At 37.8% G+C, this 24,624-nt stretch overlaps 1 protein-coding gene across 9 annotated transcripts in view; it reads left to right on the top strand.

Moving 5' to 3' along the window:
• prom1a (prominin 1a) overlaps positions 1 to 24,624 on the top strand; it is a 366,218-nt gene that overhangs the window by 211,476 nt on the left and 130,118 nt on the right. For all 9 annotated transcript variants that reach the window (XR_009824913.1, XR_009824912.1, XM_062039974.1 and 6 more), the window contains 2 exons: positions 1,823 to 1,926; positions 18,314 to 18,398. Coding sequence is in view for 7 of the 9 variants with exons in the window: in XM_062039974.1 (XP_061895958.1) it covers positions 1,823 to 1,926; positions 18,314 to 18,398 (189 nt within the window). In the remaining 2 variants the exon portion in view is untranslated. The remainder of the gene's footprint in view (positions 1 to 1,822; positions 1,927 to 18,313; positions 18,399 to 24,624) is intronic.

Raw genomic sequence — 24,624 nt, forward strand, 5'->3', positions numbered from 1 at the left:
ATAGTACCTTCTCCACACCAACATGCGACAATAGTACCTTCTCCACACCAACATGCGACAATAGTACCTTTTCCACACCGACATGGGACAATAGTACCTTCTCCACACCGACATGCGACAATAGTACCTTCTCCACACCGACATGCGACAATAGTACCTTCTCCACACCAACATGTGACAATAGTACCTTCTCCACACCAACATGCGACAATAGTACCTTCTCCACACCAACATGCGACAATAGTACCTTCTCCACACCAACATGCGACAATAGTACCTTCTCCACACCAACATGCAACAATAGTACCTTCTCCACACCAACATGCGACAATAGTACCTTCTCCACACCAACATGCGACAATAGTACCTTCTCCACACCAACATGTGACAATAGTACCTTCTCCACACCAACATGTAACAATAATACCTTCTCCACACCAACATGTGACAATAGTACCTTCTCCACACCAACATGTGACAATAGTACCTTCTCCACACCCACATGTGACAATAGTACCTTCTCCACACCCACATGTGACAATAGTACCTGCTCCACACCAACATGCGACAATAGTACCTTCTCCACACCAACATGCGACAATAGTACCTTCTCCACACCAACATGCGACAATAGTACCTTCTCCACACCAACATGCGGCAATAGTACCTTCTCCACACCAACATGCGGCAATAGTACCTTCTCCACACCAACATGCGACAATAGTACCTTCTCCACACCAACATGCGACAATAGTACCTTCTCCACACCAACATGCGACAATAGTACCTTCTCCACACCAACATGCGACAATAGTACCTTCTCCACACCAACATGCAACAATAGTACCTTATCCACACCGACATGCGGCAATAGTACCTTATCCACACCAACATGCGACAATAGTACCTTCTCCACACCAACATGTGACAATAGTACCTTCTCCACACCAACATGTGACAATAGTACCTTCTCCACACCAACATGTGACAATAGTACCTTCTCCACACCAACATGCGACAATAGTACCTTCTCCACACCAACATGCGACAATAGTACCTTCTCCACACCAACATGTGACAATAGTACCTTCTCCACACCAACATGTGACAATAGTACCTTCTCCACACCAACATGCGACAATAGTACCTTCTCCACACCGACATGCGACAATAGTACCTTCTCCACACCAACATGTAACAATAGTACCTTCTCCACACCAACATGTAACAATAGTACCTTCTCCACACCAACATGCGACAATAGTACCTTCTCCACACCAACATGTGACAATAGTACCTTCTCCACACCAACATGCGACAATAGTACCTTCTCCACACCAACATGCAGCAATAGTACCTTCTCCACACCAACATGCGACAATAGTACCTTCTCCACACCAACATGCGACAATAGTACCTTCTCCACACCAACATGCGGCAATAGTATCTTCTCCACACCAACATGCGACAATAGTACCTTCTCCACACCAACATGTGACAATAGTACCTTATCCACACCAACATGCGACAATAGTACCTTCTCCACACCAACATGCGACAATAGTACCTTCTCCACACCAACATGTGACAATAGTACCTTCGCCACACCAACATGCGACAATAGTACCTTCTCCACACCAACATGCGACAATAGTACCTTCTCCACACCAACATGCGACAATAGTACCTTCTCCACACCAACATGCGACAATAGTACCTTCTCCACACCAACATGCGACAATAGTACCTTCTCCACACCAACATGCGACAATAGTACCTTCTCCACACCAACTTTGCTCTGTATTGGTGTGGAACTCCACAGGTGGTGGACTCACCGTACCTGGTGAGCTCCGAGTGGAAGAACTTCATCCCAGGCTACATGTACAACGACTCTGAGCTGGAGCTGAGTGCAGAGAGCTTGTACAGGTGAGGACGTCTCACCCCAAAGCAGTTCTGGGCAAATGAAGGCCCGGGCAACCGCCCGGACATTGCAAATAATTGTTTTAGATGTTTAAGATGTTAAGTGTAGCTGCCATTATGATGTGCACTCATCTTTTATAATGACCTTCAACTATACTAAGTCTTTCAATGCTTGGAATCTGCGCTTTTGCTATGTATACTAGTTCGTATGGTAATCTAATTACTTACTATGGTCATGTAATTAGTTACTCTGGTAATGTAATTAGTTACCATGGTCATGTAATTAGTTACTATGGTCATGTAATTAGTTACCATGGTCATGTAATTAGTTACTATTGTCATGTAATTAGTCACTATGGTAATGTAATTAGTTACTATGGTCATGTAATTAGTTACTATGGTCATGTAATTAGTTATTATGGTCATCTAATCAGTTACTTTGGTCATGTAATTAGTTACTATGGTCATGTAATTAGTTACTACGGTCATGAAATAGTTACTATGGTCATGTAATTAGTTACTATGGTCATGTAATTAGTTACTACGGTCATGAAATAGTTACTATGGTCATGTAATTAGTTACTATGGCCGTGTAATTAGTTACTACGGTCATGAAATAGTTACTATGGTCATGTATTTAGTTACTCTGGTAATGTACTGTAATTAGTTACTATTGTCATGTAATTAGTCACTCTGGTAATGTAATTAGGTACTATGGTCTTGTAATTAGTTACTATGGTCTTGTAATTAGTTACTATGGTCATCTAATTAGTTACTATGGTCATATAATTAGTTAACATGGTCATCTAATTAGTTAACATGGTCATCTAATTAGTTACTTTTGTAATCTAATTAGTTACTTTTGTAATCTAATTACTTACTTGGTCATCTAATTAGTTACTATGGTAATGTAATTAGTTACTATGGTCATCTAATTAGTTAATATGGTCATCTAATTAGTTAATGTGGTCATCTAATTAGTTACTCTGGTAATGTAATTAGTTATTATTGTCATGTAATTAGTCACTATGGTAATGTAATTAGTTACCATGGTCATGTAATTAGTTACTATGGTCATCTAATCAGTTACTTAGGTCATCTAATCAGTTACTTAGGTCATGTAATTAGTTAATATAGTCATGTAAATAGTTACTACGGTCATGAAATAGTTACTATGGTCATGTAATTAGTTACTTTGGTCATGTAATTAGTTACTACGGTCATGAAATAGTTACTATGGTCATGTAATTAGTTACTATGGTCATGTAATTAGTTACTACGGTCATGAAATAGTTACTATGGTCATGTAATTAGTTACTTTGGTCATGAAATTAGTTACTATGGTCATGAAATAGTTACTATGGTCATGTAACTAGTTACTCTGGTAATGTACTGTAATTAGTTACTATTGTCATGTAATTAGTTACTATGGTCTTGTAATTAGTTACTATGGTCATCTAATCAGTTACTTTGGTAATCTAATTAGTTACTATGGTCATCTAATTAGTTACTATGGTCATCTAATCAGTTACTTTGGTCATCTAATTAGTTACTATGGTCATACAATTAGTTAACATGGTCATCTAATTAGTTACTTTTGTGATCTAATTAGTTACTTGGTCATCTAATTAGTTACTATGGTCATTTAATGAGTTACTATGGTCATGTAATTAGTTACTATGGTCATGTAATTAGTTACTATGTTGTATGTTTTTATGTCGCACGTTTGCACCAAGAAAAATTCCTAGTTTGTGAACCCGTTCTCAAACAATGGCAATAAAACTATTCTGATTCGGATTCTGATTCGGATTAAATAGTTACTATGGTCATGTAATTAGTTACTCTGGTAATGTACTGTAATTAGTTACTATTGTCATTTAATTGGTTACTATGGTCATCTAATCAGTTACTTTGGTCATCTAGTTAGTTACTATGGTAATGTAATTAGTTACTATGGTCATGAAATAGTTACTATGGTCATCTAATTAGTTACTATGGTCATATAATTAGTTAACATGGTCATCTAATTAGTTACTATTGTAATCTAATTAGTTACTTTTGTAATCTAATTAGTTACTTGGTCATCTAATTAGTTACTATGGTCATGTAATGAGTTACTATGATCATCTTATTAGTTACTATGATCCTCTAATTAGTTACTTTGGTCATTTAATGAGTTACTATGGTCATCTAATTAGTTACCTTTGTAATCTAATTAGTTACTTGGTCATCTAATTAGTTACTATGGTCATGTAATGAGTTACTATGATCATCTTATTAGTTACTATGATCATCTAATTAGTTACTTTGGTCATCTAATTAGTAACTATGGTAATGTAATTACTTACTATGGTCAAGAAATAGTTACTATGGTCATGTAATTAGTTACTATTGTCATGTAATTAGTCACTATGGTAATGTAATCAGTTACTTTGGTCATCTAATTAGTTACTATGGGCATCTAATGAGTTACTATGGTTATATAATTAGTTAACATGGTCATCTAATTAGTTACCATGGTCATCTAATTAGTTACTTTTTTAATTTAATTAGTTACTTGGTCATCTAAGTAGTTACTGTGGTCATCTAATTAGTTACTTTTGTAATTTAATTAGTTACTTGGTCATCTAAGTAGTTACCATGGTCATCTAATTAGTTACTTTTGCAATTTAATTAGTTACTTGGTCATCTAATTAGTTACTGTGGTCTTCTAATTAGTTACTTTGGTAGTCTAACTAGTTATTATGGTAATTTAATGAGTTACTATGGTAATGTAATGAGTTACTATGGTCATGTAATGAGTTACTAAGGTAATCTAATGAGTTACTATGGTAATGTAATGAGTTACTATGGTAATGTAATGAGTTACTACGGTAATGTAATGAGTTACTATGGTCATGTAATGAGTTACTATGGTAATGTAATGAGTTACTATGGTCATCGTATTAGTTACTATGATCATCTAATTAGTTACTAGGATCATCTAATTAGTTACTATGGTCATCTAATTAGTTACTTGTGTAATTTAATTAGTTACTTGGTCATCTAAGTAGTTACCATGGTCATCTAATTAGTTACTTTTGTAATTTAATTAGTTACTTGGTCATCTAAGTAGTTACTGTGGTCATCTAATTAGTTACTGTGGTCATCTAATTAGTTACTTTGGTAGTCTAACTAGTTATCATGGTGATTTAATGAGTTACTATGGTCATGTAATGAGTTACTAAGGTCATGTAATGAGTTACTAAGGTCATGTAATGAGTTACTAAGGTCATCTAATGAGTTACTATGGTAATGTAATGAGTTACTACGGTAATGTAATGAGTTACTACGGTCATGTAATGAGTTACTAAGGTCATCTATGAGTTACTATGGTAATGTAATGAGTTACTATGGTCATGTGATGAGTTAGTAAGGTCATCTAATGAGTTACTATGGTAATGTAATGAGTTGCTACGGTAATGTAGTGAGTTACTACGGTCATGTAATGAGTTACTATGGTAATGTAATGAGTTACTATGGTCATCGTATTAGTTACTATGATCATCTAATTAGTTACTAGGATCATCTAATTAGTTACTAAGGTCATCTAATGAGTTACTACAGTAATGTAATGAGCTACTATGGCCATGTAATTAGTTGATATGGTAATGTAAGTCACAGCAGCTCAGAGGAGGCACCAAGCAGTGTGGGTGGGGAGTGTTTCCACAGAGTGTTTCCACAGTGAAATGTGGGTGTCAGGGACAGACGTGGAAGGAGATTTGTACAACAAAGTTCTAAAACTTAGTGATCAGATATATCAGATTGTAAGTGTGTGTTGTTTTTTTACCCTTCATGTTCATATTTCACTGTGTTTGTTGCATTTTTGTTGCGTTTCACTTGATTGTAAAATATGTGGATGGAGAGGGGGGGTGACCTTCACATGTTGTCAATATTCACTCTTTTATCCTTCTTAGTTAATATTGTAACATTCTTTATTTTCATCTACATTCTGGCTGTAAAAAATGTAAAAAAAATGTACAATTCCATTCCGTTTTTTAAGGCGATCTGTCTTGTAACATGTAATAATAAATGAATATCATTTATTATTACATACACTGAACAAAAATATAAATGAAAACTTTCGTTGTTCCTCCCATTTTTCATGAGTTGAAGTCAAAGATGTAAAAACATTTGAGTGCGATGACTTTTTTCACATTTTCCAACCCATTTCAAGTTTTCCACTGTCAAAACATTCCTCTTAGTCACGACTAAAAACTTGAAAAATTCCCGTTTTTTTCCCTCAACTTTTGTCAATTAAAAACTGTTACTACTTCAACATTTCTTGACACATTCAAACGATTCCAACACCAACCAATTCAGCTCATTCCAAAAATTCCCGGTTTTCAAAAAATCCCGCTGTTCCCAAAATTCCTGAATTTCCAGGAAATTCCCATTTGAATGAATTATCCATTTTTCAAACTTCCACATTTTTCAACCGATTCAAACCATTCCACCTTCAACACATTCAACTCATCCTGGAAATTCTAACAACTATTTTTCCACCTTCAACAAATTTCCAGGAATTCCTGTTTTTTTTTTTCTAACCTTATTTCCAAAATTTTTAGTGCGATGACTCCTTTCACATTTTTCAACCCATTTCAAGCGTTCCACTGTCAAAACATTTTTCATAGTCAGGACAAAAAAACAAAGTTAGTTTAAAAACTTGAAAAATTCCCGTTTTTTTCTGAAATTCCTTAATACCATTTTTCAATTAAAAACTGTTACTACTTCAACATTTCTTGACTGATTTAAACAATTCCAACACAAACCAATTCAGCTCATTCAGGACATCTTTTTTTTTTTTTTAAATCCAGCTTTTCCAAAATTCCCGAATTTCCAGGAAGTTCCCTTTTAAATGAATGGGACATTTCTCCAAGTTTCACAACTCCCACATTTTTCATGCGATTCAAACCATTCCAACTTCAAAATATTCAGCCTCTTCAGGAATTGTGTGCTCCCTTTCAACATTTATACAAAATTCCCGGATTTCCTAGAAATCCCAGTTTCAGGGACATTTTCCCCATTCATAATAAATTATCCATTTTTCAAACGTCCACAATTCCCACATTTTTCAACCGATTCAAACCATTCCACCTCATCCTGGAAATTCAAACAACTATTTGTCCACCTTCAACAAATTTCCAGGAATTCCCGTTTTTTTTTTTCTAACCTTATTTCCAACATTTTTAGTGCGATGATTCCTTTCACATGTTTCAACCCATTTCAAGCGTTCCACTGTCAAAACATTTTTCATAGTCAGGACAAAAAAACAAGTTGCTTTAAGAACTTGAAAAATTCCCGGTTTTCACAAAATTCCTTAATACCATTTTTCAATTAAAAAACTGTTACTACTTCAACATTTCTTGACCGATTTAAACAATTCCAACACCAACCAATTCAGCTCATTCAGGACATTAATGCTCCTAATCATTTATTTTTTTAAATCCCTCTTTTCCAAAATTCCTAAATTTCCAGGAAGTTCCCATTGAAATGAATGGGACATTTTTCCAAGTTCCACAACTCCCACATTTTTCATGCGATTCAAACCATTCCAACTTCAAAATATTCAGCCTCTTCAGGAATTGTGTGCTCCCTTTCAACACTTATACAAAATTCCCGGATTTCCTAGAAATCCCAGTTTTGGGGACATTTTCCCCATTCATAATGAATTATCAATTTTTCAAACTTCCACAATTCCCACATTTTTCAACCGATTCAAACCATTCCACCTTCAACACATTCAACTCATCCTGGAAATTCTAATAACTTTTTTTCCACATTCAACAAATTTCCAGGAATTCCCGTTTTTATTTTTCTAACCTTATTTCCAACATTTTTAGAGCGATGACTCCTTTTTACATTTGTCAACCCATTTCAAGCGTTCCACTGTCAAAACATTCCTCTTAGTCAGGACAAAAAAACAAGTTAGTTTAAGAACTTGAAAAATTCCCGGTTTTCACAAAATTCCTTAATACCATTTTTCAATTAAAAAACTGTTACTACTTCAACATTTCTTGCCCGATTTAAACAATTCCAACACCAACCAATTCAGCTCATTCAGGACATTAATGCTCCTAGTCATTTTTTTTTAAATCCAGCTTTTCCGAAATTCCCGAATTTCCAGGAAGTTCCCTTTTAAATGAATGGGACATTTCTCCAAGTTTCACAACTCCCACATTTTTCATGCGATTCAAACCAATCCAACTTCAAAATATTCAGCCTCTTCAGGAATTGTGTGCTCCCTTTCAACATTATACAAAATTCCCGGATTTCCTAGAAATCCCAGTTTTAGGGACATTTTCCCCATTCATAATAAATTATCCATTTTTCAAACGTCCACAATTTCCACATTTTTCAACCGATTCAAACCATTCCACCTCATCCTGGAAATTCAAACAACTATTTTTCCACCTTCAACAAATTTCCAGGAATTCCCGTTTTTTTTTTTCTAACCTTATTTCCAACATTTTTTAGTGTGATGACTCCTTTCACATTTTCCAACCCATTTCAAGCGTTCCACTGTCAAAACATTCCTCTTAGTCAGGACAAAAAACCAAGTTGCTTTAAAAACTTGAAAAATTCCCGGTTTTCACAAAATTCCTTAATACCATTTTTCAATTAAAAAACTGTTACTACTTCAACATTTCTTGCCCGATTTAAACAATTCCAACACCAACCAATTCAGCTCATTCAGGACATTAATGCTCCTAGTCATTTTTTTTTTTAAATCCAGCTTTTCCAAAATTCCCGAATTTCCAGGAAGTTCCCTTTTAAATGAATGGGACATTTCTCCAAGTTTCACAACTCCCACATTTTTCATGCGATTCAAACCATTCCAATTTCAAAATATTCAGCCTCTTCAGGAATTGTGTGCTCCCTTTCAACATTTATACAAAATTCCCGGATTTCCTAGAAATCCCAGTTTTAGGGACATTTTCCCCATTCATAATAAATTATCCATTTTTCAAACGTCCACAATTCCCACATTTTTCAACCGATTCAAACCATTCCACCTCATCCTGGAAATTCAAACAACTATTTGTCCACCTTCAACAAATTTCCAGGAATTCCGTTTTTTTTTTTTCTAACCTTATTTCCAACATTTTCAGTGCGATGATTCCTTTCACATGTTTCAACCCATTTCAAGCGTTACACTGTCAAAACATTTTTCATAGTCAGGACAAAAAAACAAGTTGCTTTAAGAACTTGAAAAATTCCCGGTTTTCACAAAATTCCTTAATACTATTTTTCAATTTAAAAACTGTTACTACTTCAACATTTCTTGACCGATTTAAACAATTCTAACACCAACCAATTCAGCTCATTCAGAACATTCATGCTCCTGATCATTTTCAAAAAATCCCGCTTTTCCCCAAATTCCCGAATTTCCAGGAATTTCTCATTGAAATGAATGGGACATGTTTCAAAGTTCCACAACTCCCACATGTTTTCATACGATTCAAACCGTTCCAACTTCAAAATATTCAGCCTCTTCAGGAATTGTGTGCTCCCTTTCAACACTTATACAAAATTCCCGGATTTCCTAGAAATCCCAGTTTTACGGACATTTTCCCCATTCATAATGAATTATCAATTTTTCAAACTTCCACAATTCCCACATTTTTCAACCGATTCAAACCATTCCACCTCATCCTGGAAATTCAAACAACTATTTGTCCACCTTCAACAAATTTCCAGGAATTCCCGTTTTTTTTTTTCTAACCTTATTTCCAACATTTTTTAGTGTGATGACTCCTTTCACATTTTCCAACCCATTTCAAGCGTTCCCCTGTCAAAACATTCCTCTTAGTCAGGACAAAAAAACAAGTTGCTTTAAAAACTTGAAAAATTCCCGGTTTTCACAAAATTCCTTAATACCATTTTTCAATTAAAAAACTGTTACTACTTCAACATTTCTTGACAGATTTAAACAATTCCAACACCAACCAATTCAGCTCATTCAGGACATTCGTGGTCCTAATCATTTATTTTTTTAAATCCCTCTTTTCCAAAATTCCTAAATTTCCAGGAAGTTCCCATTGAAATGAATGGGACATTTTTCCAACTCCCACATTTTTCATGCGATTCAAACCTTTCCGACTTCAAAATATTCAGCCTCTTCAGGAATTGTGTGCTCCCTTTCAACATTTATACAAAATTCCCGGATTTCCTAGAAATCCCAGTTTCAGGGACATTTTCCCCATTCATAATAAATTATCAATTTTTCAAACGTCCACAATTCCCACATTTTTCAACCGATTCAAACCATTCCACCTCATCCTGGAAATTCAAACAACTATTTGTCCACCTTCAACAAATTTCCAGGAATTCCCGTTTTTTTTTTCGAACCTTATTTCCAACATTTTTTAGTGCGATGACTCCTTTCACATTTTCCAACCCATTTCAAGCGTTCCCCTGTCAAAACATTCCTCTTAGTCAGGACAAAAAAACAAGTTGCTTTAAAAACTTGAAAAATTCCCGGTTTTCACAAAATTCCTTAATACCATTTTTCAATTAAAAAACTGTTACTACTTCAACATTTCTTGACAGATTTAAACAATTCCAACACCAACCAATTCAGCTCATTCAGGACATTCGTGGTCCTAATCATTTATTTTTTTAAATCCCTCTTTTCCAAAATTCCTAAATTTTCAGGAAGTTCCCATTGAAATGAATGGGACATTTTTCCAAGTTCCACAACTCCCACATTTTTCATACGATTCAAACCATTCCAACTTCAAAATATTCAGCCTCTTCAGGAATTGTGTGCTCCCTTTCAAGACTTACACAAAATTTCCAGATTTCCTAGAAATCCCAGTTTTAGGGACATTTTCCCCATTCATAATGAATTATCCATTTTTCAAACTTCCACAATTGCCACATTTTTCAACCGATTCAAACCATTCCACCTTAACACATTCAAATCATCCTGGAAATTCTAACAACTATTTTTCCACATTCAACAAATTTCCAGGAATTCCTGTTTTTTTCCTCTAACCTCATGTCCAACATTTTTAGTGTGATGACTCCTTTCACATTTTTTAACCCATTTCAAGCGTTCCACTGTCAAAACATTTCTCTTAGTCAGGACAAAAAAACAAGTTGCTTTAAGAACTTGAAAAATTCCCGGTTTTCACAAAATTCCTTAATACTATTTTTCAATTAAAAACTGTTACTACTTCAACATTTCTTGACCGATTTAAACAATTCTAACACCAACCAATTCAGCTCATTCAGAACATTCATGCTCCTGATCATTTTCAAAAAATCCCGCTTTTCCCAAAATTCCCGAATTTCCAGGAATTTCTCATTGAAATGAATGGGACATTTTTCAAAGTTCCACAACTCCCACATGTTTTCATACGATTCAAACCGTTCCAACTTCAAAATATTCAGCCTCTTCAGGAATTGTGTGCTCCCTTTCAACACTTATACAAAATTCCCGGATTTCCTAGAAATCCCAGTTTTAGGGACATTTTCCCCATTCATAATGAATTATCAATTTTTCAAACTTCCACAATTCCCACATTTTTCAACCGATTCAAACCATTCCACCTTCAACACATTCAACTCATCCTGGAAATTCTAATAACTTTTTTTCCACATTCAACAAATTTCCAGGAATTCCGGGTTTTTTTTCTAACCTTATTTCCAACATTTTTAGAGCGATGACTCCTTTTTACATTTTTCAACCCATTTCAAGCGTTCCACTGTCAAAACATTTCTCTTAGTCAGGACAAAAAAACAAGTTGCTTTAAAGACTTGAAAAATTCCCGGTTTTCACAAAATTCCTTAATACCATTTTTCAATTAAAAAACTGTTACTACTTCAACATTTCTTGCCCGATTTAAACAATTCCAACACCAACCAATTCAGCTCATTCAGGACATTAATGCTCCTAGTCATTTTTTTTTTTAAATCCAGCTTTTCCAAAATTCCCGAATTTCCAGGAAGTTCCCTTTTAAATGAATGGGACATTTCTCCAAGTTTCACAACTCCCACATTTTTCATGCGATTCAAACCATTCCAACTTCAAAATATTCAGCCTCTTCAGGAATTGTGTGCTCCCTTTCAACATTTATACAAAATTCCCGGATTTCCTAGAAATCCCAGTTTCAGGGACATTTTCCCCATTCATAATAAATTATCCATTTTTCAAACGTCCACAATTCCCACATTTTTCAACCGATTCAAACCATTCCACCTCATCCTGGAAATTCAAACAACTATTTGTCCACCTTCAACAAATTTCCAGGAATTCCCGGTTTTTTTTCTAACCTTATTTCCAACATTTTTTAGTGCGATGACTCCTTTCACATTTTCCAACCCATTTCAAGCGTTCCCCTGTCAAAACATTCCTCTTAGTCAGGACAAAAAAACAAGTTGCTTTAAAAACTTGAAAAATTCCCGGTTTTCACAAAATTCCTTAATACCATTTTTCAATTAAAAAACTGTTACTACTTCAACATTTCTTGACAGATTTAAACAATTCCAACACAAACCAATTCAGCTCATTCAGGACATTCGTGGTCCTAATAATTTATTTTTTTAAATCCCTCTTTTCCAAAATTCCTAAATTTTCAGGAAGTTCCCATTGAAATGAATGGGACATTTTTCCAAGTTCCACAACTCCCACATTTTTCATGCGATTCAAACCATTCCAACTTCAAAATATTCAGCCTCTTCAGGAATTGTGTGCTCCCTTTCAAGACTTACACAAAATTTCCAGATTTCCTAGAAATCCCAGTTTTAGGGACATTTTCCCCATTCATAATGAATTATCCATTTTTCAAACTTCCACAATTGCCACATTTTTCAACCGATTCAAACCATTCCACCTTAACACATTCAAATCATCCTGGAAATTCTAACAACTATTTTTCCACATTCAACAAATTTCCAGGAATTCCTGTTTTTTTCCTCTAACCTCATGTCCAACATTTTTAGTGTGATGACTCCTTTCACATTTTTTAACCCATTTCAAGCGTTCCACTGTCAAAACATTTCTCTTAGTCAGGACAAAAAAACAAGTTGCTTTAAGAACTTGAAAAATTCCCGGTTTTCACAAAATTCCTTAATACTATTTTTCAATTAAAAACTGTTACTACTTCAACATTTCTTGACCGATTTAAACAATTCTAACACCAACCAATTCAGCTCATTCAGAACATTCATGCTCCTGATCATTTTCAAAAAATCCCGCTTTTCCCAAAATTCCCGAATTTCCAGGAATTTCTCATTGAAATGAATGGGACATGTTTCAAAGTTCCACAACTCCCACATGTTTTCATACGATTCAAACCGTTCCAACTTCAAAATATTCAGCCTCTTCAGGAATTGTGTGCTCCCTTTCAACACTTATACAAAATTCCCGGATTTCCTAGAAATCCCAGTTTTAGGGACATTTTCCCCATTCATAATAAATTATCCATTTTTCAAACTTCCACAATTCCCACATTTTTCAACCGATTCAAACCATTCCACCTTCAACACATTCAACTCATCCTGGAAATTCTAATAACTTTTTTTCCACATTCAACAAATTTCCAGGAATTCCGTTTTTTTTTTCTAACCTTATTTCCAACATTTTTAGAGCGATGACTCCTTTTTACATTTTTCAACCCATTTCAAGCGTTCCACTGTCAAAACATTCGTCTTAGTCAGGACAAAAAAACAAGTTGCTTTAAGGACTTGAAAAATTCCCGGTTTTCACAAAATTCCTTAATACTATTTTTCAATTAAAAACTGTTACTACTTCAACATTTCTTGACAGATTTAAACAATTCCAACACCAACCAATTCGCTCATTCAGACCATTCATGCTCCTGATCATTTTCAAAAAATCCCGCTTTTCCCAAAATTCCCGAATTTCCAGGAATTTCTCATTGAAATGAATGGGACATGTTTCAAAGTTCCACAACTCCCACATGTTTTCATGCGATTCAAACCGTTCCAACTTCAAAATAGTCAGCCTCTTCAGGAATTGTGTGCTCCCTTTCAACACTTATACAAAATTCCCGGATTTCCTTGAAATCCCAGTTTTAGGGACATTTTCCCCATTCATAATGAATTATCAATTTTTCAAACTTCCACAATTCCCACATTTTTCAACCGATTCAAACCATTCCACCTTCAACACATTCAACTCATCCTGGAAATTCTAATAACTTTTTTTCCACATTCAACAAATTTCCAGGAATTCCCGTTTTTTTTTTTCTAACCTTATTTCCAACATTTTTAGAGCGATGACTCCTTTTTACATTTTTCAACCCATTTCAAGCGTTCCACTGTCAAAACATTCGTCTTAGTCAGGACAAAAAAACAAGTTGCTTTAAGGACTTGAAAAATTCCCGGTTTTCACAAAATTCCTTAATACCATTTTTCAATTAAAAACTTTTACTACTTCAACATTTCTTGCCCGATTTAAACAATTCCAACACCAACCAATTCAGCTCATTCAGGACATTAATGCTCCTAGTCATTTTTTTTTTAAATCCAGCTTTTCCAAAATTCCCGAATTTCCAGGAAGTTCCCTTTTAAATGAATGGGACATTTTTCCAAGTTCCACAACTCCCACATTTTTCATGCGATTCAAACCAATCCAACTTCAAAATATTCAGCCTCTTCAGGAATTGTGTGCTCCCTTTCAACATTTATACAAAATTCCCGGATTTCCTAGAAATCCCAGTTTTAGGGACATTTTCCCCATTCATAATAAATTATCCATTTTCCAAACGTCCACAATTCCCACATTTTTCAACCGATTCAAACCATTCCACCTCATCCTGGAAATTCAAACAACTATTTGTCCACCTTCAACAAATTTCCAGGAATTCCCCTTTTTTTTTTCTAACCTTATTTCCAACATTTTTTAGTGCGATGACTCCTTTCACATTTTCCAACCCATTTCAAGCGTTCCACTGTCAAAACATTCCTCTTAGTCAGGACAAAAAACCAAGTTGCTTTAAAAACTTGAAAAATTCCCGGTTTTCACAAAATTCCTTAATACCATTTTTCAATTAAAAAACTGTTACTACTTCAACATTTCTTGACAGATTTAAACAATTCCAACACCAACCAATTCAGCTCATTCAGAAAATTCATGCTTGTAATCATTTTCAAAAAATCCCGCTTTTCCCCAAATTCCCAGGAATTTCCAGTTGAAATGAATGGGACATTTTTCCAAGTTCCACAACTCCCACATTTTTCATGCGATTCAAACCATTCCGACTTCAAAATATTCAGCCTCTTCAGGAATTGTGTGCTCCCTTTCAACACTTGTACAAAATTCCCGGATTTCTTAGAAATCCCAGTTTCAGGGACATTTTCCCCATTCATAATAAATTATCCATTTTTCAAACTTCCACAATTCCCACATTTTTCAACCGATTCAAACCATTCCACCTTCAACACATTCAACTCATCCTGGAAATTCTAACAACTATTTTTCCACATTCAACAAATTTCCAGGAATTCCCGTTTTTTTTTTCTAACCTTATTTCCAACATTTTTTAGTGCGATGACCCCTTTCTTATTTGTCAACCCATTTCAAGCGTTCCACTTTCAAAACATTCCTCTTAGTCACGACAAAAAAACAAGTTGGTTTAAGAACTTGAAAAATTCCCGGTTTTCACAAAATTCCTTAATACCATTTTTCAATTAAAAACTTTTACTACTTCAACATTTCTTGACAGATTTTAAAAATTCCAACACCAACCAATTCAGCTCATTCAGAAAATTCATGCTTGTAATCATTTTCAAAAAATCCTGCTTTTCCCCAAAATCCAGAATTTCCAGGAATTTCCTGTTGAAATGAATGGGACATTTTTCCAAGTTCCACAACTCCCACATTTTTCATGCGATTCAAACCATTCCAACTTCAAAATATTCAGCCTCTTCAGGAATTGTGTGCTCCCTTTCAACACTTATACAAAATTCCCGGATTTCCTAGAAATCCCAGTTTTAGGGACATTTTCCCAATTCAAAACGAATTATCCATTTTTCAAACTTCCACAACTCCCACATGTTTCAACCTATTCAAACCATTCCACCTTCAACACATTCAACTCATCCTGGAAATTCTAACAACTATGTTTCCACATTCAACAAATTTCCAGGAATTTCTGTTTTTTTTTTCTTCTAACCTTATTTCCAACATTTTTAGTGCGATGACTCCTTTCACATTTTTCAACCCATTTCAAGCGTTCCACCGTCAAAACATTCCTCTTAGTCAGGACCAAAAAACAAGTTGGTTTAAGAACTTGAAAAATTCCCGGTTTTCACAAAATTCCTTAATACCATTTGTCAATTAAAAACTGTTACTACTTCAACATTTCTTGACAGATTTAAACAATTCCAACACCAACCAATTCAGCTCATTCAGAACATTCATGCTCCTAATCATTTTTAAAAAATCCCGCTTTTCCCAAAATTCCCGAATTTCCAGGAATTTCTCATTGAAATGAATGGGACATTTTTCCAAGTTCCACAACTCCCACATTTTTCATACGATTCAAACCGTTCCAACTTCAAAATATTCAGCCTCTTCAGGAATTGTGTGCTCCCTTTCAACACTTGTACAAAATTCCCGGATTTCCTAGAAATCACAGTTTCAGGGACATTTTCCCCCATTCATAATGAATTATCCATTTTTCAAACTTCCACAATTCCCACATTTTTCCACCGATTCAAACCATTCCACCTTCAACACATTCAACTCATCCTGGAAATTCTAAAAACTATTTTTCCACATTCAACAAATTTCCAGGAATTCCTGTTTTTTTTCTAACCTTATTTCCAACATTTTTTAGTGCAATGACTCCTTTCTTATTTTTCAACCCATTTCAAGCGTTCCACTGTCAAAACATTCCTCTTAGTCAGGACAAAAAAACAAGTTGCTTTAAGGACTTGAAAAATTCCCAGTTTTCACAAAATTCCTTAATACCATTTTTCAATTAATAAACTGTTACTACTTCAACATTTCTTGACACATTTAAACAATTCCAACACCAACCAATTCAGCTCATTCAGGACATTCAAGCTATTAATAATTTATTTTAAATCCCACTTTCCCCAAATTCCCAAATTTCCAGGAAGTTCCCATTTAAATGAATGGGACATTTTTTAAAGTTCCACAACTCCCACATTTTTCATATGATTCAAACCGTTCCAACTTCAAAATATTCAGCCTCTTCAGGAATTGTGTGCTCCCTTCAACACTTATACAAAATTCCCGGATTTCCTAGAAATCCCAATTTTATGGACATTTTCCCAATTCAAAACAAATTATCCCTTTTTCAAACTTCCACAACTCCCACATTTTTTAACCTATTCAATCCATTCCACCTTCAACACATTCAACTCATCCTGGAAATTCTAACAACTATTTTTCCACATTCAGCACGTTTCCAGGAATTCCTGTTTTTTTTCTAACCTTATTTCCAACATTTTTTTAGTGCGATGACTCCTTTCCTATTTGTCAACCCATTTCAAGCGTTCCACTGTCAAAACATTCCTCTTAGTCAGGACAAAAAACCAAGTTGGTTTAAAAACTTGAAAAATTCCCGGTTTTCACAAAATTCCTTAATACCATTTTTCAATTAAAAACTGTTACTACTTCAACATTTCTTGCCCGATTTAAACAATTCCAACACCAACCAATTCAGCTCATTCAGCTCATTCATGCTATTAATCATTTCTTTTAAATCCCGCTTTTCCAAAATTCCCAAATTTCCAGGAAGTTCCCATTGAAATGAATGGGACATTTTTCCAAGTTGCACAATTCCCACCTATTCAAACCATTCCAACTTCAACACATTTTTCTCATTCTGGACATTCAAACTAACACTTTCCCAAGTTCCAAACCTAATTCCGGTTTTCCTGGAAATTCAAACTCCTCAACATTCAAACTATTCTTACATTCATACTACATTCTGTCAGCATTTCACTTCAATAATTGCTTCTTCTAGTTGACACATATTATTTCCAAGATTTCACAGGACATATTTAAAATGATGTGGCGGGCCTTGAGCTGGACACCTGTGGATTAGGAGCTCTAGCGCCACCTGTTGCGTGTTTATCGCTCCAGTTTTAGTAGACGTACTTTGGGGCTAAACTACTGAAAGTGTAAATGTAATGCAGCCACCAATGAGTTGTTTTTTTTCTCCATAAAGTCAATCTAGCACCATTTTGCCCCGCAGACAACTTGATATTACTGTCTTTGTCATTTCCGTGGCCGTGAGAAGTCTAATAAACCCCCTTTTTTAACTTCAGCTTCCATCATCTCCTTAAGTCTAATGCACTTCCTGTCCTGTGGTGTTAACATTTGTGTTGGCTCCTTCTCTCTTTTCAGCACCTGCAAGGAAAACAAAGGCATCTACTCAGCCATGCGTCTGGACAAGATCTTCAACGTCTCTTCTTTCCTGAACGCCACAGTGGTCAGTGAACGCAACATTGGTACCCTGCGAGGGGCTGGACAATTAATCAAATTTAATAAAAAGAGAATACAATGATTTGCAAAACCTTTTCAACTTATATTCAATTGAATAGACTGCAAAAACAAGATAGTTCATGTTCACACTGGAAAACTTAATTTTTTTTGCAAATATTAGCTCATTTTGGAATGTGATGCCTGCAACATAATAATAATAATAATAATATATTTTATTTGTAAAAATCACTTTATATTGAGTAAACAATCTCAAAGTGCTACAGTGTATTAAAAAAATAATAATAATTAAAAAGATAATAAGGAAATAAATACAAATAAAAATAGAACAGCCAAATAGCTATAGGTAGTATGCACATATCTGTAAAAAAGGCTTTTTTTAAAAAGAAGGGCTTTTAAGCCTTTTTTAAAAGCATTCACTGTCTGTGGTGCCCTCAGGTGGTCAGGGAGAGCGTTCCACAGACTGGGAGCGGCGGAGCGGAAAGCCCGGTCTCCCATTGTTCGTAGCTTTGTCCTCGGAGGTTGGAGGAGGTTAGCCTGTCCGGCGCGGAGGTGTCGGGTGGAGGATTTGGGGGGTGAGTAGTTCTTTGAGGTAGAGGGGGGCATTTCCATGGGGGCACTGGTGGGTTAGTAGGGAGACTTTGAATTCAATCCTGAGTGGAACAGGAAGCCAGTGAAGGGATTCGAGAATCGGGGTGATGTGGTCATATTTCCGCACTCTCATCAGGATCCTAGCAGCACTAGGATACAACATGTTTCAAAAGAGCTGGCACAAGTGGCAAAAAAGACTTATTTGGAACATCCCACAGGTGAACAGGCAAATTGGGAACAGGTGGGTGCCATGATTGGGTATGAAAGCAGCTTCCGTGAAATGCTCAGTCGTTCACAAATGAGGACGGGGCGAGGGTCACCACTTTTGTCAACAAATGCCTGAGCAAATTGTTTAAGAACAACATTTCTCAACCAGCTATTGCAAGGAATTTCGGGATTTCACCATCTACGGTCCGTAATATCACCAAAGGGTTCAGAGAATCTGGAGAAATCACTGCACGTAAGCCACGATATTACGCACTTTGGATCCCTCAGTACTGCATCAAAAAGCGACATCAGTGTGTAAAGGATATCACCACATGGGCTCAGGAACACCTCAAAAAACCACTGTCAGTAACTACAGTTGGTCGCTACATCTGTAAGTGCAAGTTAAAACTCTACTATGCAAAGCCAAAGCCATTTATCAACAACACCCAGAAACGCCTTGTCTTTGCAGTCTATTCAATTGAATATAGACAGCAGCTTTATTTTGTCCATTCTTAACATGTACAAGACACATAAGAACTGAAATTACATTTTCGGCACAATCCCGCAAAGAGCAGACATACGTTACGGATCAGCCACTTACAGCGCTCCTTAAAAGGTGGGAAAAAGAGGACATTGGGAAAGGGGGAAGAGTAAAAAAAATATCAGTCTGAGGCTGGACCCTCAGGAGTGGTCCAGACTGAGTCCGAGGAAAAAACCTCACATAGCATGGCACACATAAACATGGTACATGTAATCACAACAACTCGCAACAGAGGAGGGGGGAGTTGGGACCCTGGAAGCCGGCTGCCGCTATTCAGCCCCCACAACCCCGGAGGAATTAAGACTGCTCTCACCAAGAGGCAAGACAGAAAAAAAAAAAGTTGAAAAGGATTTGCAAATAATTGTATTCTCTTTTTATTTACCATTTACACAACGTGACAACTTCACTGCTTTTGGAGTTTGTAATGTTGATTTCGAATATGCCTTCTCCCTATTATGAAAATATAAGAATAAAAAAAACTATTAATAGGCTTGGCCGCACAACGTGGATGCAAATTCCGGAGTTTGTGAGGGTGAAACCGATGAGAAGTGAATGAGTGAAAAAAGAGCACGTCTATTAGATCTATTAGATGGAGGCTATTTTTGTTTGACACAACGCTGTCACGAAGGAGGTGTGGACCATGTTCCGCACCTCTATTGTCGAGGCGGCTGATTGGAGCTGTGGCCGCAAGGTAGTTGGTGCCTGTCGTGGCGGTAATCCTAGAACCCATTGGTGGACACCGGCGGTGAGGGATGCCGTCAAACTAAAGAAGGAGTCCTATCGGGTTCTTTTGGCTCATAGGACTCCTGAGGCAGCGGACAGGTACCGACAGGCCAAGCGGTGTGCGGCTTCAGCGGTCGCGGAGGCAAAAACTCGGACATGGGAGGAGTTCGGGGAAGCCATGGAAAACGACTTCCGGACGGCTTCGAAGCCATTCTGGACCACCATCCGCCGCCTCGGGGGGGGGAGCAGTGTACTGTCAACACCGTGTATGGTGAGGATGGTGTTCTGCTGACCTCGACTGCGGATGTTGTGGATCGGTGGAGGGAATACTTCGAAGACCTCCTCAATCCCACCAACACGTCTTCCTATGAGGAAGTGTAACCCGGGTGACAAAACCCCATTAAATATCCTTTCTATTTCTATTTATTCTGTTGAGAACCTGCGGTCCAGACTTGAAGAGAGTTTCGAAATTGCTTCGAAGAATGCGGCTAAATCTGGCGGAATGAATAAAACTCGTTTTGATCAGCGAGTCACTCCGTCGAGTCTGGAGGAAGGAGATAGAGTTCTTGTGCGAAATGCCAGGCTGCGTGGCAAGCACAAGATTGAAGACAAGTGGGAGCACGATGTTTACGTCGTTGTGAAGCGTGCCGGGGACCTCCCGGTGTACACAGTTCGGCCTGAGAACAGGGCAGATAGACCCAATCGTACGCTCCACAGAGATCTACTCCTCCCATGCTCCTTTCTGCCAGCTAGTGGTGGTTCAGATCCATTGCCAGTTACACCACCACGACGCCCTGTAACCCGGAGCCGGAAGCCAGTAACAGTTGATCAATCTGAAGACTTTGATGAAGAGGAATGGAATCTACCTCAAGTTTTGATTCCACCAACCACTTTTCAGTTCCAGAGTTCGCACGCTGTCGAACCCTCAGCTGAACACCGCACTCAGCCGCTGCCCACGGCTGTGTATGCCTCACCTGTGCCTTCAGTCATTCATGTTGATCCTGTCTCAGAAACTGTGCACTTACCTGCCAATGGAGAGTCCTCTGCTGAATCTGAAGCTTCTTTACCTGTGAAAGAAGAGAAACCAGAGCTCCTTGACCAGGCAGAGGCATCACCCTGCCAAACTGAGCCGCTGCTCAGTCCGGCAGAATTACCACCTGAAGCTGCGAACTTGCCTGATAGTGTCGTTGAAACCACGCCTGTGATCAGTCGTCCTAGTCGTCAGCGTCAACCTCCTAATCGCCTTCAATATGCGGCGTTAGGTAATCCTCTCATTTCCGTTGTTCAGACGCTATTTCATGGTTTAGTCAATGCCTATGACGAAGCGTTCACTACCTATGCAGCAAACAACCTTTTGAAATCGGATGTTTGCGACGTTTAGCATGCATCAGGAGTTGCATGATCTAAAGGGGGGAGGATGTAATCCTTTCTATTTATTTATTTATTGGTCGTCTAAGCTGTCCTTGCGTGCGTCATTACGTCACGCGGTCACGTGACCTAACGCGGCTGTCAGAATAGCATAAAAGCCGGAAGTGGGCTGCTACCGGTGAGAGCGAGAGGGACACGCTGTGTGAGGTTGCTGCAGGAGCCGATTATCGGAGCCGTGGGTCGTCCCGCAGGAGTGTTTGAGTGTGATTTATCTGCGGAATTGGCCAGGTTGGATGGCGAGCTTAGAACCTTAACTAGAGTCTGAAGTTTTATGCCTGGAACCGAACCAACCAACTGAACTGAATCCACCCAACCGAGCCCCGGCCTGGTAGGTCTTGGTTGACAAGACTCTGCAGCATCGCGTGAGCATCGGGGGCGGTGCCTCTGGATTGGCAGACCGGGGTGGTGGTTCCTCTCTTTAAAAAGGGGAACCGCAGGGTGTGTTCCAACTATCGTGGGATCATACTCCTCAGCCTTCCCGGTAAGGTCTATTCAGGTGTACTGGAGAGGAGGCTACGCCGGATAGTCGAACCTCGGATTCAGGAGGAACAGTGTGGTTTTCGTCCTGGTCGTGGGACTGTGGACCAGCTCTATACTCTCGGCAGGGTCCTTGAGGGTGCATGGGAGTTTGCCCAACCAGTCTACATGTGCTTTGTGGACTTGGAGAAGGCATTCGATCGTGTCCCTCGGGAAATCCTGTGGGGAGTGCTCAGAGAGTATGGGGTATCGGACTGTCTGATTGTGGCGGTCCGCTCTCTGTACGATCAGTGTCAGAGCTTGGTCCGCATTGCCGACTTACGTCGGACACGTTTCCAGTGAGGGTTGGACTCCGCCAAGGCTGCCCTTTGTCACCGATTCTGTTCATAACTTTTATGGACAGAATTTCTAGGCGCAGTCAGGGCGTTGAGGGGATCCGGTTTGGTGGCTGCAGGATTAGGTCTCTGCTTTTTGCAGATGATGTGGTCCTGATGGCTTCATCTGGCCAGGATCTTCAGCTCTCATTGGATCGGTTCGCAGCCGAGTGTGAAGCGACTGGGATGAGAATCAGCACCTCCAAGTCCGAGTCCATGGTTCTCGCCCGGGAAAGGGTGGAGTGCCATCTCCGGGTTGCGGAGGAGACCTTGCCCCAAGTGGAGGAGTTCAAGTACCTCGGAGTCTTGTTCACGAGTGAGGGAAGAGTGGATCGTGAGATCGACAGGCGGATCATACACACACAACACACACTAACAAGAAGCATCATACACACACAACACACACTAACAAGAAGCATCATACACACACAACACACACTAACAAGAAGCATCATACACACACAACACACACTAACAAGAAGCATCATACACACACAACACACACTAACAAGAAGCATCATACACACACAACACACACTAACAAGAAGCATCATACACACACAACACACACTAACAAGAAGCATCATACACACACAACACACACTAACAAGAAGCATCATACACACACAACACACACTAACAAGAAGCATCATACACACACAACACACACTAACAAGAAGCATCATACACACACAACACACACTAACAAGAAGCATCATACACACACAACACACACTAACAAGAAGCATCATACACACACAACACACACTAACAAGAAGCATCATACACACACAACACACACTAACAAGAAGCATCATACACACACAACACACACTAACAAGAAGCATCATACACACACAACACACACTAACAAGAAGCATCATACACACACAACACACACTAACAAGAAGCATCATACACACACAACACACACTAACAAGAAGCATCATACACACACAACACACACTAACAAGAAGCATCATACACACACAACACACACTAACAAGAAGCATCATACACACACAACACACACTAACAAGAAGCATCATACACACACAACACACACTAACAAGAAGCATCATACACACACAACACACACTAACAAGAAGCATCATACACACACAACACACACTAACAAGAAGCATCATACACACACAACACACACTAACAAGAAGCATCATACACACACAACACACACTAACAAGAAGCATCATACACACACAACACACACTAACAAGAAGCATCATACACACACAACACACACTAACAAGAAGCATCATACACACACAACACACACTAACAAGAAGCATCATACACACACAACACACACTAACAAGAAGCATCATACACACACAACACACACTAACAAGAAGCATCATACACACACAACACACACTAACAAGAAGCATCATACACACACAACACACACTAACAAGAAGCATCATACACACACAACACACACTAACAAGAAGCATCATACACACACAACACACACTAACAAGAAGCATCATACACACACAACACACACTAACAAGAAGCATCATACACACACAACACACACTAACAAGAAGCATCATACACACACAACACACACTAACAAGAAGCATCATACACACACAACACACACTAACAAGAAGCATCATACACACACAACACACACTAACAAGAAGCATCATACACACACAACACACACTAGTAAGAAGCATCATACACACACAACACACTAACAAGATGCATCATACACACACAACACACAGTAACAAGAAGCATCATACACACACAACACACACTAACAAGAAGCATCATACACACACAACACACACTAAGGAGAAGCATCATACACACACAACACACACTAAGGAGAAGCCTCATAC

The sequence above is a fragment of the Entelurus aequoreus genome, linkage group LG28, assembly GCF_033978785.1.
Source record: "Entelurus aequoreus isolate RoL-2023_Sb linkage group LG28, RoL_Eaeq_v1.1, whole genome shotgun sequence".
In the NCBI taxonomy this organism is placed as follows: domain Eukaryota; kingdom Metazoa; phylum Chordata; class Actinopteri; order Syngnathiformes; family Syngnathidae; genus Entelurus; species Entelurus aequoreus.